This window comes from Pteropus medius, unplaced genomic scaffold (genome assembly GCF_902729225.1).
Source record: "Pteropus medius unplaced genomic scaffold, Ma_sr-lr_union100, whole genome shotgun sequence".
Classification (NCBI taxonomy): Eukaryota; Metazoa; Chordata; class Mammalia; order Chiroptera; family Pteropodidae; genus Pteropus; species Pteropus medius.
The window spans coordinates 12,268,691-12,284,620 of record NW_024354503.1 but is presented as its reverse complement, the minus strand read 5'-3'; the positions used below and the strand labels follow the sequence as shown (position 1 = coordinate 12,284,620).

Sequence of the window (15,930 nt, the reverse complement as noted above, 5' to 3'; positions counted from 1 at the left end):
TCTTGAAGGCAGATCTAGGGGAAACAAAGTGAGGCCCTTTGGAGTAGTGGTGGGGCCTTCCAGGAGAGTAAAGTTTAAATTCTACTAGCATCCCTAGGAATTCAGTGGCTTATCCCTGACCAGCCTGTGCCACCAGGCAGATGGAAGGGCTCTGTTAGGGCCACTGAAATGAAGACCAACCTGGTACAGTAAGAGGGCACGGCTGCAGCCATGAACACTAAGAAATTCTGGAACAGAGGTAACACTAACCCCATTGCTGACATCACCTCATGTTCTGTCTTTCTCCGCACAGGCCTGGGATAACTGGACTGACCCTGTGATTGCACAGGAAACATAAACATTTTTCTCTATTTTTATGAATAAACCACTGCACATGACTGTACGGGTTATACCCTGCACTCTGGAGTTTGAGAGGAGAGACATAAAATATACCTCCCGAGTCATGAGAGATATAAAGAAAAAGACAAAGAAACCTAAGTTAAACAATGAAAGACACTCAAACAGAAAATAGGAAGTATATAAAGTCATAAAACAAAATCCTGAAAGTAAGATCAAGCATTTTAAATGACATTAAATGTTAATAAATTATATTCCACAAAGTCAGATTTACTCAGATTTGATTTAAAAGAAAAAAAAAACCTTTAAACACATGCTGTTTATAAAAGAAGCATCAAAGCAACATGATATATTAAGGTCTAAACAAAAAATAAAAGACAAAGATCAGACAAACATAAATACGAAAACAGAATTGACAACTGGAATAGAAGGCAAAGAATTATCATTTAAAAGTACCAAGCAGGGGAAAAAAAGAAATGTTTTACAATATTAAAATCTACCAATGAAGATAGATAGATTTATATATGTATATATTAAAAAAAACCACTAGTGACAGTATAAATAAAGTAACACTAAAATATCTTTTTAAAAAATGAGTAGGAAAAAAATACAGTAAGAGACCTAATAATAGCAAACAGTGCTGTAATGTTTGATATGTGCCACGAACTGTTCTAAGACATTTTATAAATATTAACTAATTTAATTCTCATAGCAATCATAGGAAATCAGTACTATTATTATCATTGTTTTACAGAGGAAGACACTGAGACACAGAGACAATTACATCAGTCTCCCAAGATTTCATAACCTCTAACACACTCTGTCTTTGGTGCATGTTAAGTGGAGTAAGCTAAGGAAGGAACAATCCAATAATTCTTATAAAAAATAAAGGAGTACTTATCACCCCTTTTGTCTAGCTAAACTCCCATTAACTTCCCGGAGACAAAACGACCTGGATAATTTGTCAGTGAAAAGCTTAAGTGATAGCAATGGCCCCTTTAGATATAACTACCTGTAATTGTCACAAGTACACATACAGATTAATGCTTTTTGAAACGTGTTCTAGCCTGATGCTCCAATTAAAATGAATCCTTCAAGAACAGTCCTCTAAATCTGCATAAAGTCATTGTCGTCAGTTTCACAGGGTGCAGCTTTGGGTGTAGAGATGGCAATTTAGTTATGGGAGTAAGCTTGAGGGATGTTCACTTGATACTATCGATTTCTGAGTATGGTAAATTGTAGCCCAGTAGATACGCTAATATCCATTTATGTTCACCATCCTCATCCCCATCTGCAATATTTTCTCGAAGGCTCTCAAAAAATTTTTTGAAACTAATTTTTATCTGTGACATTCCAGGAAATCAGAAAAATGTGACAAGGAAAAATATAACAGACATGGATTTACTCACCAAAGGATGAACAATAGACTCTAAATTCAAGCTCAGTGTAACTTGGGAAGAATAAATCACAATGATCACAAAAGACATCATGGTTCTCCTAGGGGATTTCATTTCTTCAAGTGGCTTTGCCTGGAATGGAAATGAAATGGTTTAGAGATAGAGCATTTTATTTACGAAATATGGAAAGAGCTTGCAAATCTTGTCTTGAAGGTCATACTGCAAAAGGACCTTTTCAATAGAGGGGAGAAAGGAAGGAGTAACTTTACGGAACAGTGTGTGCTCCAGACCCTTGGGAAATGTCAAGAAGGATGAGGGTTGGGGAGAATGGTGGATGGTACCTGTAAATAGGACAAAGGCGAAAGACATTTGGGTACATTTCTATATACATAGAGAAGGAGAGAGAGAAGGGATGAGAAAGGAGAAAGAGAAGAGAGAGGGGAAGTGAGAAAAAGGGAAAGACTCTGGTAAGAAATACTTAACATTGTGATTTAGTATACATAATATGTAAACAAAATGTTCAAAGAACAATACTTACCTTTTCTACATGCAACACACTCTGACAATTTCAATTCTAGTCTACCTTATCTTACCCTATTTTTCTTTTAATCCTGGTAGCAACCCATTAAATTGACTTCAAGACCCATTTTAATGGGCTACGACCGATGTATGGAAAATCCTGAATTTAAGTCATAAAATTATAAGTTGTATTTCATAATCTAGTCATACTATAGTATGTAACATAGAATATTAATATCATAATATATCCCATCCTATGTATTGATTTTTGACAGCCTTCTTTTTATAATGCTGGTGCTGAAAACAAAGATTTTAGTGGCCAGATTACTTATGGTGGCATTTAAAAGGAAGAGTATCAGATGGAAGAATCCCAACTCTCATGGATCTGAGAACCAGAACAAACTACTTTGTGCAGATTCCTTTTCTTACAGACTTTTCTATGTCCTTGTATTGTTCTGGAAAGAGCACTAGACTAAGAGACAGAGATAAAGATTAGGATTCAGGATTACTATAAACTAATCGTGCTTCTTTGAGTAAGTCACTTATCTTCACTGAGTCCAAGTTCCCCCATCTGAGAGGTGGGTATAATTATTTCTCCTCTAATTCTCTCACAGACTTTTCTGAGACTCAGATGCAATTAAAAACCTGAAGAGCTCCAGGGATGCAGTCTGCAGTGGTTTTCACCTTGATTTCTAGTGGAATCCGGAGGGCAACCATCAGGAAGGGCAGGCCTTGGCCCAGGCATTGCAGGGAATGCCACGGGACTGTGGCCAGGATAACACACACAGGCTAGCCAAAACTTACATGCCAGGGGGAATTGTGTTTCAATCACCAGTTGTTGGCCACCTCCTTTTCCTCTTCCCCAGTAGTAAAGACGGAAGCATAAGGCTCTGGAAAACTGACCCAATTGGCAAGTCTGGCAATCAAATAAATTTTTAAAATTCTGCAACTCAATGGCTTTTCAAAAATGTTTGCAATTTAGGTTACAGGAATAGATATTTAAAATCAGATATGTCTGCTGTAGAGAAATCATAGCAACTCATTGCTTAGTTCTCTATTAGAGGTTTTTCTTCCCTTGTTGAAAGGGGGTGGGTCTTTGTGGGTATTGGGCAGGCAGATTTAGCTTGGTGAAGCAACCGTTTTGGGGATGAATCGAGCATTTAGGTGGCAACTTAATTTTTCCAGGCCCAAATTTAGTGCGCTATCCTAGCTGGTTCCCTATTGAGGCAGTTAATCAGATTTAGTAACTGAATGGGCCTCCCTTAGTATGCGACACCCAAGGACGGACTCAGATATTAGAAAGACTAAAGCTGACTTCATATCCTTCCATCGTTGCCCAATGTTGGCCTTTTTTGTCAAGTTAGCAAGAATTATAATGTTTCCAAATGGTTATTTATGGTCCTTTAATATAGGCCACCAGCCACTATTGTCCCCATCTTCCCCTAGATTACCCCACAGCAGTCCTTTATTAAATCAACATTCTTTTTTCTATTAACATATTTATGGACAACAAAATCACAAGTCGGTAGAAATAGAGATGTAGGTGGAACCCCACTCTGGGGAGGGGTTATTTAGGTGCGGAATAATGATAATTGCTATGCACAGTCGTCAGTTTCACAAGGATGAGGGATTCTCCACTTGAAAGAAGAATGCCACTACATTGAGAGAGGTAGTCTCAAAATATTTTGCAACCAGTGATTAGAACAGTGATACAACCAAAAATCAGTTCAGCTTCTGAGATGGCTATTACATTTTAGGAGAGACCTGAGACAAACTTTTCTTACCTACATCATTAACCCTCCAGCTCACATCTATTCTTGTCTGTGAAGAAGCCAGTGAAGCTGTTTAACTTGGGTAATGGAGGGAAAAATCTCCAAATGCATCCAGTTAAAAGTACAAAGCATTTATTCCACATTCAAGACAATGTGTCTTCAGTAGGGCTCCCTTTATTGTAAATCCCTTAGCAGTTCATATTTCTTTCAAATTTCTGGAGTAAAGGGCAGACAACAGCTAAGAGACACAAAAACAGGGGCAGAGAGAGAAAGAAAATGATCTGATAACATTCCCAATTTCTTTCTCTTTTAAAAATATAAGTCCTGAATACTCTGCGCTAAAACTCACCAATCTGTATGAGCCAGCTGTATCTTAGAAAAAGCTAGGAAATATGATTTCATGCCTAATATTAACCCTTTGGTGATGAGCAACTTCCTGGTCTCCTCTGACTCTATTTTCCTTTCTGTGAAGTTAGAATTGAGAAAGAGGCACCCTGCCATCATATGCCGGGAATAAGTCATTGGGATTCTCAGCAGCACTACATTTGGAGGGTGAGAGTCTGGGTTCCTTGAAGTGGTCTCTAAGGACATTCTCCTGCAGAGTGATTATGCATCAGGAGCCTCATTGTGAAAAGGGTCCAAAACACATCAGGGAACGGTTCTCCCAAGTTTTAGAAACAACTGATGCTTAAGATCAGCTGCTTTCCTGGAAATCCTTCATCAGCCTTGACCTGCCCAGAATTTCAGTAGGAAGGGAAATAAATGGGCCTTTGTACATTGCAAGTTCAAAGCATGTTCACAAAATGACCACATCTGTGAAGTCCAATGACCCAATGTCATCATCAAATTGTGATTCTAAGCTCTTTCTAAATAAGGTAGTAGTGGGATTCTTTCTGGAAAAGATTTATTTCTTAAGCTCTACACAGCTCTGCCTTCCTGAGCTCACTGGTATTCCCAGCCCCTCTCCCCTGGGGAGCATTGCCTTGATACTCTACTTAGCAACTCTTGGGGAGTAAAACAGTAAGAAGTAAAAGTGAGCCTGTATTTGATCAGCCTCTGCTCAGGTGCCTCCTCCTTCCTTCAGTCCAGGGCTCTGCTCCTGGCTTTAGCCTGGCACATGGACCCTCTCCTAGCATCACCAGGTACCAGCACCCTCGAAGGAAGTTCCCTGAAGTATTTGTGTATCATCGGCTTTGGTGGTCTGAGCATCAGAACCATCACATGGGTAGTTTCTTTTTCTGTTTATTTGTTTGTTGCATTAATATTATCCCAGATCAAATGAGTCAAAGTTTCTGGGGGGTGGTAGCTAAGAGTCTGTATGCATCTCAGCTGCTTTTGATGTACAGCAAGGTTTGAGGTTGCCAGATCCATATTTTTAGCATTTCATTGCTCTTTCCACATTCCCCTGTACACTTCTGGCACTTTCCATCACCAGCCTGTAGCTCTCCCTCTACTAAAGGAATTATGTAGAAACAGAAACTTCAGGGGGATGCATTTAGGAGGCAATGAGTCAGTGATGGGTGAGTAAATGGATTAATGGGAGTATGGACTTAGAAGTGGTCTATCCAATAGTTATGATGCAGTTCAATCACCTAGGCTGTTATTTGAGCTCGTGTTATATGTCTCATATGCTGTCAAATGTGTTGTGCACTTATGGACCAACAAATACAGATAGCTTTTTATAAGCCCAAAGTTGTGCATTCACAAATCGAAATGAGTCATGGTTTTTGCCCCCAAGAAGCTCTCAATCTTATTAGGAAGGCACAAAACATGCAATTAAAATAATATAGACTGAAATAAAAACAGAAGTTTAAAAGGCACTATTTACTAAATGACTACCTACTATGTACCAAACAGTGCTAAGTGCAATAAATGTTAATTCACTTACTTACCTCTCACAATAATGCTGTAAGGTAGGTATTTTAATTTTAATTTTAATTCAAGGATGAGAAAATGAAGTCCCAGAGAAGTTACAGAATTTCCCCCAGGCCATCCAGTTAGTAGGTAGCAGAGTGAGATCCATCCCTATGAGTCTCCAAAGTGAGCTGCAGTGTGAGAGTGATTAGCTTGACGAGAATTGAAGACCGGGGAGAGGGGTGGTGTTGAATGAGATTTGGAGTGACCAAGGTCACTGGCTAAATCTTGAAAGATGGGCAATGCTTCAGTGTATAATGGAGAAAGAAAAGAGAATTTCAGGCAAAAGAGAACAGCATAAGCAGAGAGGCAGCTGTCTCTGTTTCAAAGGGAACAAAGCAGCCCGAATGGTGACATTTAGCAGCCCCTGGAGCCACTTGTGAAAGTTCCTTTGAGTAGCTTGTCCAACCACTGTGACATTGGCTCATCTTGGTCTTCAGGAGAGCATTGTTCTCCGGAACAATCACCACCACCAAAAAATGCAGAGCTATTTTAGCTCCAACTTGGAATGAGAATAAATTTGATGGCCTTAGGCTCAGGTGATTCCTTCCTTCCTATAATAGATATAGAGTAAAGAGCACCTGCTTTGAAGCAAAACTGGCTTGTGTTCTGTTTCCAGTTCACCACTTAACTGTGGGTGAGACACTTACCCCTGCTGAGCCTCAGTTTCCTGACATAAATAACCAGGGTCATAGTATCTGCTTTGCAGCATCATTACAAATATTAGAGATCATCCCCACAAAGTACAAAAGAGCCTAGTCAGAGTTGGAACTTGTTATAGGCTGAGTTGTGTCCCTCCAAAATTGACATGTTGAAATCCTAACCCCCAATACCTCCGAAGGTGACCTTATTTGGAAACGTTGCCTTTAAAGACATAATTAAGTTACGTTGAGGTCATTAAAAGTGGCCCCTAATCCAATATGACCAGTGACCTTATAAGAAGAGGAGATTAGGACACAGACACGCACACAGGAAGGACTATGTGAAGACACCAGAGGAAAACGACATTCACAAGCCAAGGAGAGAAGCCTCTAAAGAGATCAACCCTGCCAACATCTTGATTTCAGAATTCTAACCTCCAGAATGTAGAGAAAATAAATTTCTGTAGTTTAAGACATACAGTCCATGGGACTTTGTTATGGCGGTCTTAGCAAACTAATATAAAATTTTTTTAATTACCTTTTTTTATTTTTTATTATTTAAAAAGGCTAAACATGCCCCTCTGGTCTGTTGCTCTATATTTATTATCTATTTCTGGTGTGTTTCTATGAAAATTGAAAAATAGATCCTTGGTATATCTAAATAGAGCACGAAAACATACAGTCAGAATTGGAAGGCAAGTCAGAATTGGAAGGCAAGTTAGTTCAAGCACCCTAACCCCCTGACATACACAGACCACTTAGTTTTTCAGATGAGAAAACTAAGGCCTAGCAAGGTCTGTGTGTCTCTGGAGGTAGCTGGAGGTTGAGTCAGTCAGGACTCAAGAGGTTAACCAAGGATTCATAAAATTCTAGATAATAATATTGTCCTATAGGCAGGCAAGCCATTTATGATAGGAGTGTGGACTATAATTACCAGCAATGATGATGATGATTATGATGATGATCCCTGTCATTTACCGGGTGCCCACTGTGCTCCAGTCATGGTGCTAAGCTCTCTCCAAGGATTACGTCATTACACCCTATCACTGATCTTATGGTACCACTAAATTATCACCACTTTTCAAATATAAATAGAAGGTTAGAGGACAAATAACTTGCCAAAGCCACACAGCTGATATGTCATGGTGGCAAAATTACAAAGTGAGCAGTCTATACTACTGGAGAAGAGGTACCATTTGGAGGGATATTAATAAGAATAAATAAAAATTTTCCCTATATGGATACTAGACCAAGCAACTAGAAACATGAGTTCTAGCCTCACTTTGCCACCTAGCTGTGTGACCTAAGGCAAGACACTTTACCTCTCTGAGTCTCAGTTTTCCTATTCACAAAGCCAGGGAGTTGACTGCACTCAGTCATTTCAAAATTAGGATATAGGGATTGGTCTCTCAAGGCTCCATTACTGTTCAAAGAGTTTAACATTCCTCACAATTATGTCAAATATAATGTAACCTTGCTTAGGCTTCTGAGCCTACTCATAAGTATCTCTTGCATTTATCCAACCCACCTGTGACAACCCACCCCTGATTTGCTGCAGAGTTCAGGCCTTCACTGCCCCTCCTATGTGCCATTGCAATGGCTTCCATTTTTTTCCTCTCTGTTCCATATCTACATGAATGCAAGAGTGATCTTCCAGAAGCTCTCTTCCCACGTGTTATTTCCTGTTTAACTCCCCACTGCTTTCAGAATAAAGGCAATTGCTTTCACTGATACTCCAGGCCCTCCATGACCTGAATTTCATTTTTCAGAGCTGGTATATTTAATAAGCATCTATCTTTAAGCTGATTGCTTTTTCATAACTTAAAATAGTGTAAGAGATTTTTTTCAGTGTTCATACGAAAGTAAAAATTAAAAAAAAAACCCTCATATTTGAGAATTAATCAAGGTGGCAGTTGGAGGGAGTAATTATTACTGTCAAACCACTTATCCCCTCACCCACGTATTCATTGGTGTAGTCATTCACTGGACAAACATTTATTAAAACCTGCTAAGTGCCGAGGTGCTCTGCCAGGTACCGGGGAAATAGCGAAGAAGGAAGAGAATGGATCCTGTCTCCATGGAGCAGAGTCTAATGCAGTAGATGAGCTTTATTAAAAGAATAATCATAACACTAATATTCGTTGAGCATTTACCATGTGCCAGGTACTGATCTGAGCACTGACTGTATTAAATCCTTTGATCTTCATAATAATTCTAATGAAGTGGTTCTAGGATATCTAATTAATAGTATGATATCAAATTAACTGAGCCACAGAGTGCTTAAATAATTTGCCCCAAATCACACAGCTAGTAAGTGACAGAGCCTGAATTTGAACCTAGAAAGTTTAACTCCAGAGAGCATCATTTTAACCATTGTGCTGAACTGTAATAAAGCCTATTAAGAGAAGGATATGATCTAGTCTTCAGAATTTGTGAATGGTTTCCCAGGAGTATTTAATTGAGCTGTAATCTGAAGCATGATTCCGCGATAGCTAAAAACTAAAGAGGAGGTTGAAAGGGGAAAGGAAGAAGTTCCAGGCAGAAAGATCGCATATGAAGGCCCTGAGGTGGGAAAGCACATGGCACATTCAAGAAGCTGCAAGAAGGCCAGAGTGGCTGGAACACCAAAAGGAAACACAAAACGGTTTGAGAAGTGGCTGATAAGGTGAGCAGGAGCCACGCAGGTAAGCCCTGTAATTGGAACCACAATTACAGGAGTGGATAAGATTGATTAGGAAGACAGTAGAGAGAATAGAGAAGACCTAGGACCAAGTCCCACAGAACAATAATGATCAAAAGTCCAGTCAAGAAAGACGATTGAGCCAAAATGTTTGAGAATGAGATACCAGAAAGCCAGGAGGGAAACAAGACCAGAAGAATCTGGAACCAGGGAAGGTCAAGTTTCAAGAAACAGAGTGTGGTCAACTACGTCTAACAGTGCAGAGAGGTCTGTTAAGAGGAGGACTGAGCGTGCCTGTGGAAGTTGGAAACATAATATGTTCTTAGCAGGGACATCTCGTTGGGGGGGTGATGGGGAAGGACATCATATTGGAAAAAGTTATAGGGTGTGGGAGGTGAAAAACTGGAAATGGTAAGCATAAAAAACTCAAGAAATTTGGTTGCAAAGTGGAAGAGGGACAATGGAGATTCTTCCCATGTGTGAACTGCTCAGCATTCGTATCACACACAGTAGGTGATATTACACACATGGCTTTCTTTTTAAGAAATTGTATTTTATGCCAGGACAATATCAAAGGAAGCCTGGTCTCTTACTAAACCTTGGCCTGTGGCTGTGTCCTTTGAAACAAGCCAAGGGCATAATTCCCTATACCCTGCTCTCCTTGTTCTGAGGTATAGACTACATACTCAAGTGGCTATATTTTAAACATGTACTTCTGATCATGTACTTCTGATCAAAATAGACTAGGGGAGAGATTGAAAATAGATATGCATATATACCATTCTACTCCTAGAGAATAATTCAAGGCAGAGTTCCTTTTGATTGCAAATGATGGATAGTTATACCAAATGTCGAATGACTTTCATCGCAAATTTTATTGTGATTTTTACTCTTTGCTCATCTCTATGAGGCACAGGGTTGCAGTAAGGATGGATGCCGTCAATAACCATCCTCCTGACTTGTAGAAGTACGGATTAAAAAATCCTCAAGTGTAACTTTAAGAGCCTGTCTTCATAAACCTGTATTTTCAACAGCAGAGGTGATAAGACTTATCTTTGCTTACCTTATTTAATTAGATGATTCATTCCTCTCACATGCAGAACTACAAGCTAAATATTTATTTAACACAAACACGAAACACAATGCCAGTTAAAGACCTGCCTTGAATTATTTTTTTAATTTAATTTTCCTCTGCCTTGAAATAAGTCCTGCAGCAGCATTGTGTCAGGGTGACTTGGTGCTATCAGATTACAGAGAAACGTTTGTTTGTACACAATGGGGCCAAGTTTTCCAAAACACACTGCACATGTGTGCGGCGTTGATAACCTTTTATCCTTCTTTCCTTGTTGTAAATCGTTGGAGGATTTCAACCTTTAAGCAAGAGATTGCCATCTTTATGAAAACATTAAGTTCCTAACTCTGCTGTTATCTCATCTATCTTACTACTTTCGATTACCACATGGAGGGTCTCCCTAAGCCCTGGCGAAACAATGCCAGAGGTGCATTCCAAATGCCGTGGAGGGTAGCCCTGTGCTTGGCTGCAGTGCTGTAGAGAGCATCAGAGGGCTTGGGTGTGAGTCCAAGCCTTACAGTTCTATGGCTCTACCCTTTATTAGGTGAGATTCAAAACAGTAATGGAGTATTTCCGTAATAATCATAATGGACCAATCAGAGCCATCTCTGCACAGGAGCAGAGGCCCGGGGGCCCTCGTTGCTGGATAGCAGCGAGGGTCTGGGGGGAGGGAGTCGGGGCGGCGGGGGAGGGGAGTGCTCAGGGCAGCAGTTATTTACCTCATGGTTTAAAATGTTCCAACAGTTTAATAATTGGCAGAGCCATCTTAGCCCTCTGCGTTTCCTCCTTTCACAGTCCTCATCCACTCCATCCCCCTGAGACTGGGCACTGCTGTCTTTGGCCAGTGGCTTCACTTCTCTGAGATTTTCATTGCCCTCTCTAGGGAGTTTGTGCAACTTTAAGAACGATGTGCGTATGCTACTCAAAATGAAAAAAGCTCTACTTCTTTTCTCCCCAGAATACAGTATTCTGAGAAGTCATGGCCATTCCAAGATTTCTTTAATCTGGACAGCATGACTTTAATCTTCACCTCATTACGAAAAGTATTTTATAAAGGCAAACCCAGTGACATTCTTCACTAGCCTTCATCCTCCCTGGTTTCTTGTCGGTTTCTGATGCCATTTAGCGTCTCCTCCTGTGTGGCGCCCCCCTTCCCCTCTCTTGAGTCTCTCCTTGCAGGTTTTGCTCTCTACCCTCCTCCTCCTCTGTAATTCCATCCTCCTCCTTCCACCACTGCCTCACTGTGGACCTGCCGAAAACTTTCCTAGGTCTCTGGTTTATCTCTCTTGACGTCCTTCCTCTTAGGGAGCTTGTCCACTTCTATCATTTTAATTATCAATTTATGTGACAATTTCCAAAACTTTATTTTCACTCTGATCTCTTTGCTAAATATTAGGAGCTTCTCTCCAACTGTACTATTTCCAACTGGGTCTAAATTCAACTCGACTAACAGCAAACGTGTCTTCTTCTCTCCCACTGCTATCTCCTAACTCACCTCTTCCCAGATTCACCAACATCTGCCTTTATTCTCCAGTCTCCCAGCTCACAACCCACAGGCATTCTTGGACATAAGAATCAAGGACACGAGTGGGAGCAGTAAGTCAGTCACTAAGTCTTGTTCATGACTCCACTGCTGACGGTTTCTTTTCCTTGGCCACCACATTGGTTTGGACAATGTCATGACACGCCTGAATGATTGCAGTAATCTCCTCAATGGACTCCCTCCCTCCTTCCTTCCCTGCCCGATAACCCAACGTACCACCAAATGATTAATTTTTCTAGAACACTCTTTTTCATTGAATGCTACTATACCACAATAAATACTTTAAACCTTTTCAAATGTCCAGAGAATATTTGAGCTAATTCGCTCGGCCAGCATGATCACAACAATCTAATACAAACCCAGCTCTGTCACATTTTTCTCCCATAACACTTGGATACAGAGTTTTTATTGTACCTTCTTTTGCAGAATGTGTCATAAATATTCGCAATAAATATTGGTTGCATGGATTGCTACCTCTCAGCTTCTTTTTACACTATTTTGGCAACTGAAACACCCCATTCCTCCTTTGTGAGCTTTGCTCATCATTTCAGGTCCTGCTTATTCACTTAGTAATAACAGTTACTATCATTTATTAAGCCCTGGCTATGTGCCAGGCATTAGATTAAGCACTCTGCATGCTCTAAGCTCATTTAATCCTTACGATTGTATACAGTTAGAGCCATTTTCAGATGAAGGAACTGAGGCTTGGGTAAATTAAATAACACGCCCAGGTCGCACAGTAAGTAACTGAGTTTGCTGTCAAGTCTGAACTCTTAGCTTTTATAGCATGCTGCCTCTTTTCTTGTCTTCCTTAGAGATACAACTTTCTCCTGAATGCACTGCATTTCTCTCCTCAGATACCCCTCTGGCCCTGCCATGTGGGTCTTTTTGTAGTACTGTTGTGGTTTTTGTAGCGCAGTGTGGTAATTAGGTGTACAGCCTCGTAAGTCAGACTATCTGAGCTGGAACCCTGACTCTGCTACTCGCCAGCTGTGTGCGTCTCAGGCAATTTGCTTTAAATTATGTGTCCCCTCATCTAAAAAATAGGGATTATAATAGCATCTGAGGTGTAGGATGATTGGAATAACTAAATGAGTTAATAATCTTTATAAAACTCTGAGATTAATATTTGGCACACAGTAAGCACTCAATATTTATTACCTGTTATTAAAATTTTCAAAGCCTGTGTCTTGCCTCGCATTAAGAACATAAGCTAATTAAAAGAAAAGATTCTTTGCCTTTTTAATTTTACAGTCCTTAGCAAGTCTCTCCAGTGTATATGTCTCCACCAAGCTGCGATTTTAAAGGTTTCACTGCTATAATTTCTTTTTAGGACATAGGCAAGGTTCTAATTATTTTAACCATCATGACCAGAGTTATACAATATGAGCTAAAATGCTGAGCTGGTAAATAATTGGTGAATTCATAATGTATCCACAGCCATCACAGATATTTAACTCAACAAACCTTTCTTGCAGCAACTATTCTGTGCCAAATCTCACAGGCAAAGAAGGAAACTCAGAGAAGCTGAGAGAACCCCTCCTGGTGGTCTCTAGAGAGGAGGCGAAGATTGTACCTACGAGCCGTACCAACTTGAACTATCAGGAAATGTCAGGGCGGAAAGATTCTAGGGACACATTTTAAGATTTAAAAACAGCCCTGATTTATCGTCTATCCATATTTAGATCAATCCAGAAAGTGGTGGATCAGCAAAGGATAATTAGTATTTCTTCCCTTTTCTTGGAATTGGGACAAAACATGTTAAAGTGACATTGAGTAAAATGTATAACCTCCCATAGTCATTTGGCACTAGAAGAGCACATCCTGTTTACCTAGAACATTTAATCTGTTTTTGTAAAATCTGCAAGTGACAGGAGCCAATGTATCTGCAGTGAAGTCAGTGGGGTTGTTCCGATTTAAACTCGAAAGATGGTGCCACAGTCGGAGAGCTGGAAAACTCCTTTTCATTCTCACATGCAGATGAGAGATGTGTCTGCTTCTCTCATAAACAGCAGCAGCCAAAATAGAATCCTAGTGTGTGATGCTCACAGCTGCTGGCACTTCTGGCCCCAACTTCTAGGCTACAAAAGTGAAGATTGCTTCTGCTTCTCAGTTTAGCCATCTTATCTCCTACAGTTAGGACTCAGTGGTTCTCAACCCTAGCTGCATAAAAGAATCACTTCAGAGATTTTTTTAAAAACTAATAATTCCATGCCCAGGCCCCTTCTCTCAAAATTCTGATTCAATTGCTCCAGGAAATTTTTGTTGTTATTTTGGTTAAGTTCCTAGGAGGATGCTAATCGAGAATAGGTGTTAGAATCTGCTAAAATCTGGACTAGGCAATAGCTTGATTTCGCTACAGATTTTTAGCAAAACTGGGAGTCTGTGCTGCTACAAAGCTTCCAGAATCCAGCCAATCGCATAAATTCTCTATTCCACATGACTTTTAACCTCACGTCACTGACCAAGAATAGGACTGGAAAACCAGAGAGCTGGGTTTCTTTCCATCTCAGTGCCCCAGAAAGATTCCTTGTGTAATGCAGGACAAACAACTTAACCTCTGAACCTCTCATTTTTGTGTTCCATAAAATGGAAATATGATCCCTGCTTCACCTGTGATGTGACAAAAGAAGAGAAAGTCTCTGCCTGGAGCTAGCACTATGTGGTGGGGTGAAGTAATTAATCTTATTAGCCCGGGATCCAGATAAGCATTAAGGTAGGCAAATTTAACAGGATGGTCAAGAAAGCACTACAGATTGTTCAAATCGGCAGGGCCAAGTGGCCCTCAAGTTTGAGATGGAGAAATCTTGGAAAGGACAAAAATAATAATAATAATAATAATAATACCAAATAGCATTTGAAAATGTTCTGTAATTATTCTTGTGTTTAACATTGCTTATGTGTATGTTTTTCCCAAACCTCTTTCTATGAGCAATATTGACTTGTTCATGATTTTTTCTTCTTACCTTGTCTCATAACAATATATGGGGAAAAAATAAAAGGCCACCTTTTTACAGAAGGCAGAAAAGACAGAAAATAAATCCGTCTGTTAAATACATTTATTATACATGTATTCATTTAATACATTAAATGAAGAGACAGTTTCTCCCACGCTCACCTTATCTTCCCAGGGCCAATCACTTAATCTAGCGAGCTATCATCTATCTATCTATCTATCTATCTATCTATCTATCTATCTATCTATCTATCCATTCAGTTAATTTTCTTTTCTTTTTTCCCCTTTATTTCTTCAAAAACAAGGCTGCTTTTGATGGTCTTTAGGAGAGAAGCCCAAATGTCAAATTGGAAAATCTAGAGTTCAATCTGTGGGAAATTGTTATTAATATCATCAATTGCCAAAACCAAAACCAACACAAGAAATAAGAACAGTGAAAATGAATAGAACTCTTTCAGACACTTCTAAGAGTTAAAAAAGCTGTTCACACTCCCCGTGTATTATTTTATCCTCCAGTGAGAGGAAGGTATTGTTAAGAATCAATACATAAATCTGACCATGAGAATTTATTGTACTCTCATATGCCCTGGATTGTCTTAAGAGCTAGAAAGAGAGAAAATAAGTTATTTAACTGATGAAATACACAGAAAACTATTGGTGGGCTAATTTGGGCTAGGGGAAAGTACAATGCATATTGGGGGGTTCGGGTTTGAAAACCTGTTAGAGATATTCTGTTACAGTACAAATACTTTCATGTATTACTTGTGTCATTCAAAAATGAAAGACCCAAACCATAAGCCTTTTATAAAAGGAAAACTTGAGCTGCAATGTTGGCATGACCTGGCTTTCTACAACGTATAAGAAAACATGGATTAAGCCAGACGCACATCATAGAGCTTTTCTTCCCTTCTAAAATGCTCAAGCCAGTCTGCCCAGCTCTTAATCCCAGCACTCTGCCTGACTTCCTTTCCATTGCTAATTGTAAACTCCTTTTCCCTCAGTCAGTGGGTGGGAGGTGGCAGCTTACATTTTACATTTCAGATCATCCCTTGCTCCAAGGACTGAACTGACAGAATATCCTGTCTCCTCCTGCTGCGCAG

The 15,930-nt window shown here is 39.8% G+C and overlaps 1 protein-coding gene across 4 annotated transcripts in view; it reads right to left on the bottom strand.

Annotated features, from left to right (window-relative positions):
• ADGRF5 (adhesion G protein-coupled receptor F5) overlaps window positions 1–15,930 on the bottom strand; it is a 100,353-nt gene that overhangs the window by 54,443 nt on the left and 29,980 nt on the right. For all 4 annotated transcript variants that reach the window (XM_039854949.1, XM_039854947.1, XM_039854950.1 and 1 more), the window contains exon 2: window positions 1,746–1,865. In XM_039854949.1, coding sequence (XP_039710883.1) covers window positions 1,746–1,847 — 102 coding nt within the window. In that variant the 5' untranslated portion in view covers window positions 1,848–1,865. The remainder of the gene's footprint in view (window positions 1–1,745; window positions 1,866–15,930) is intronic.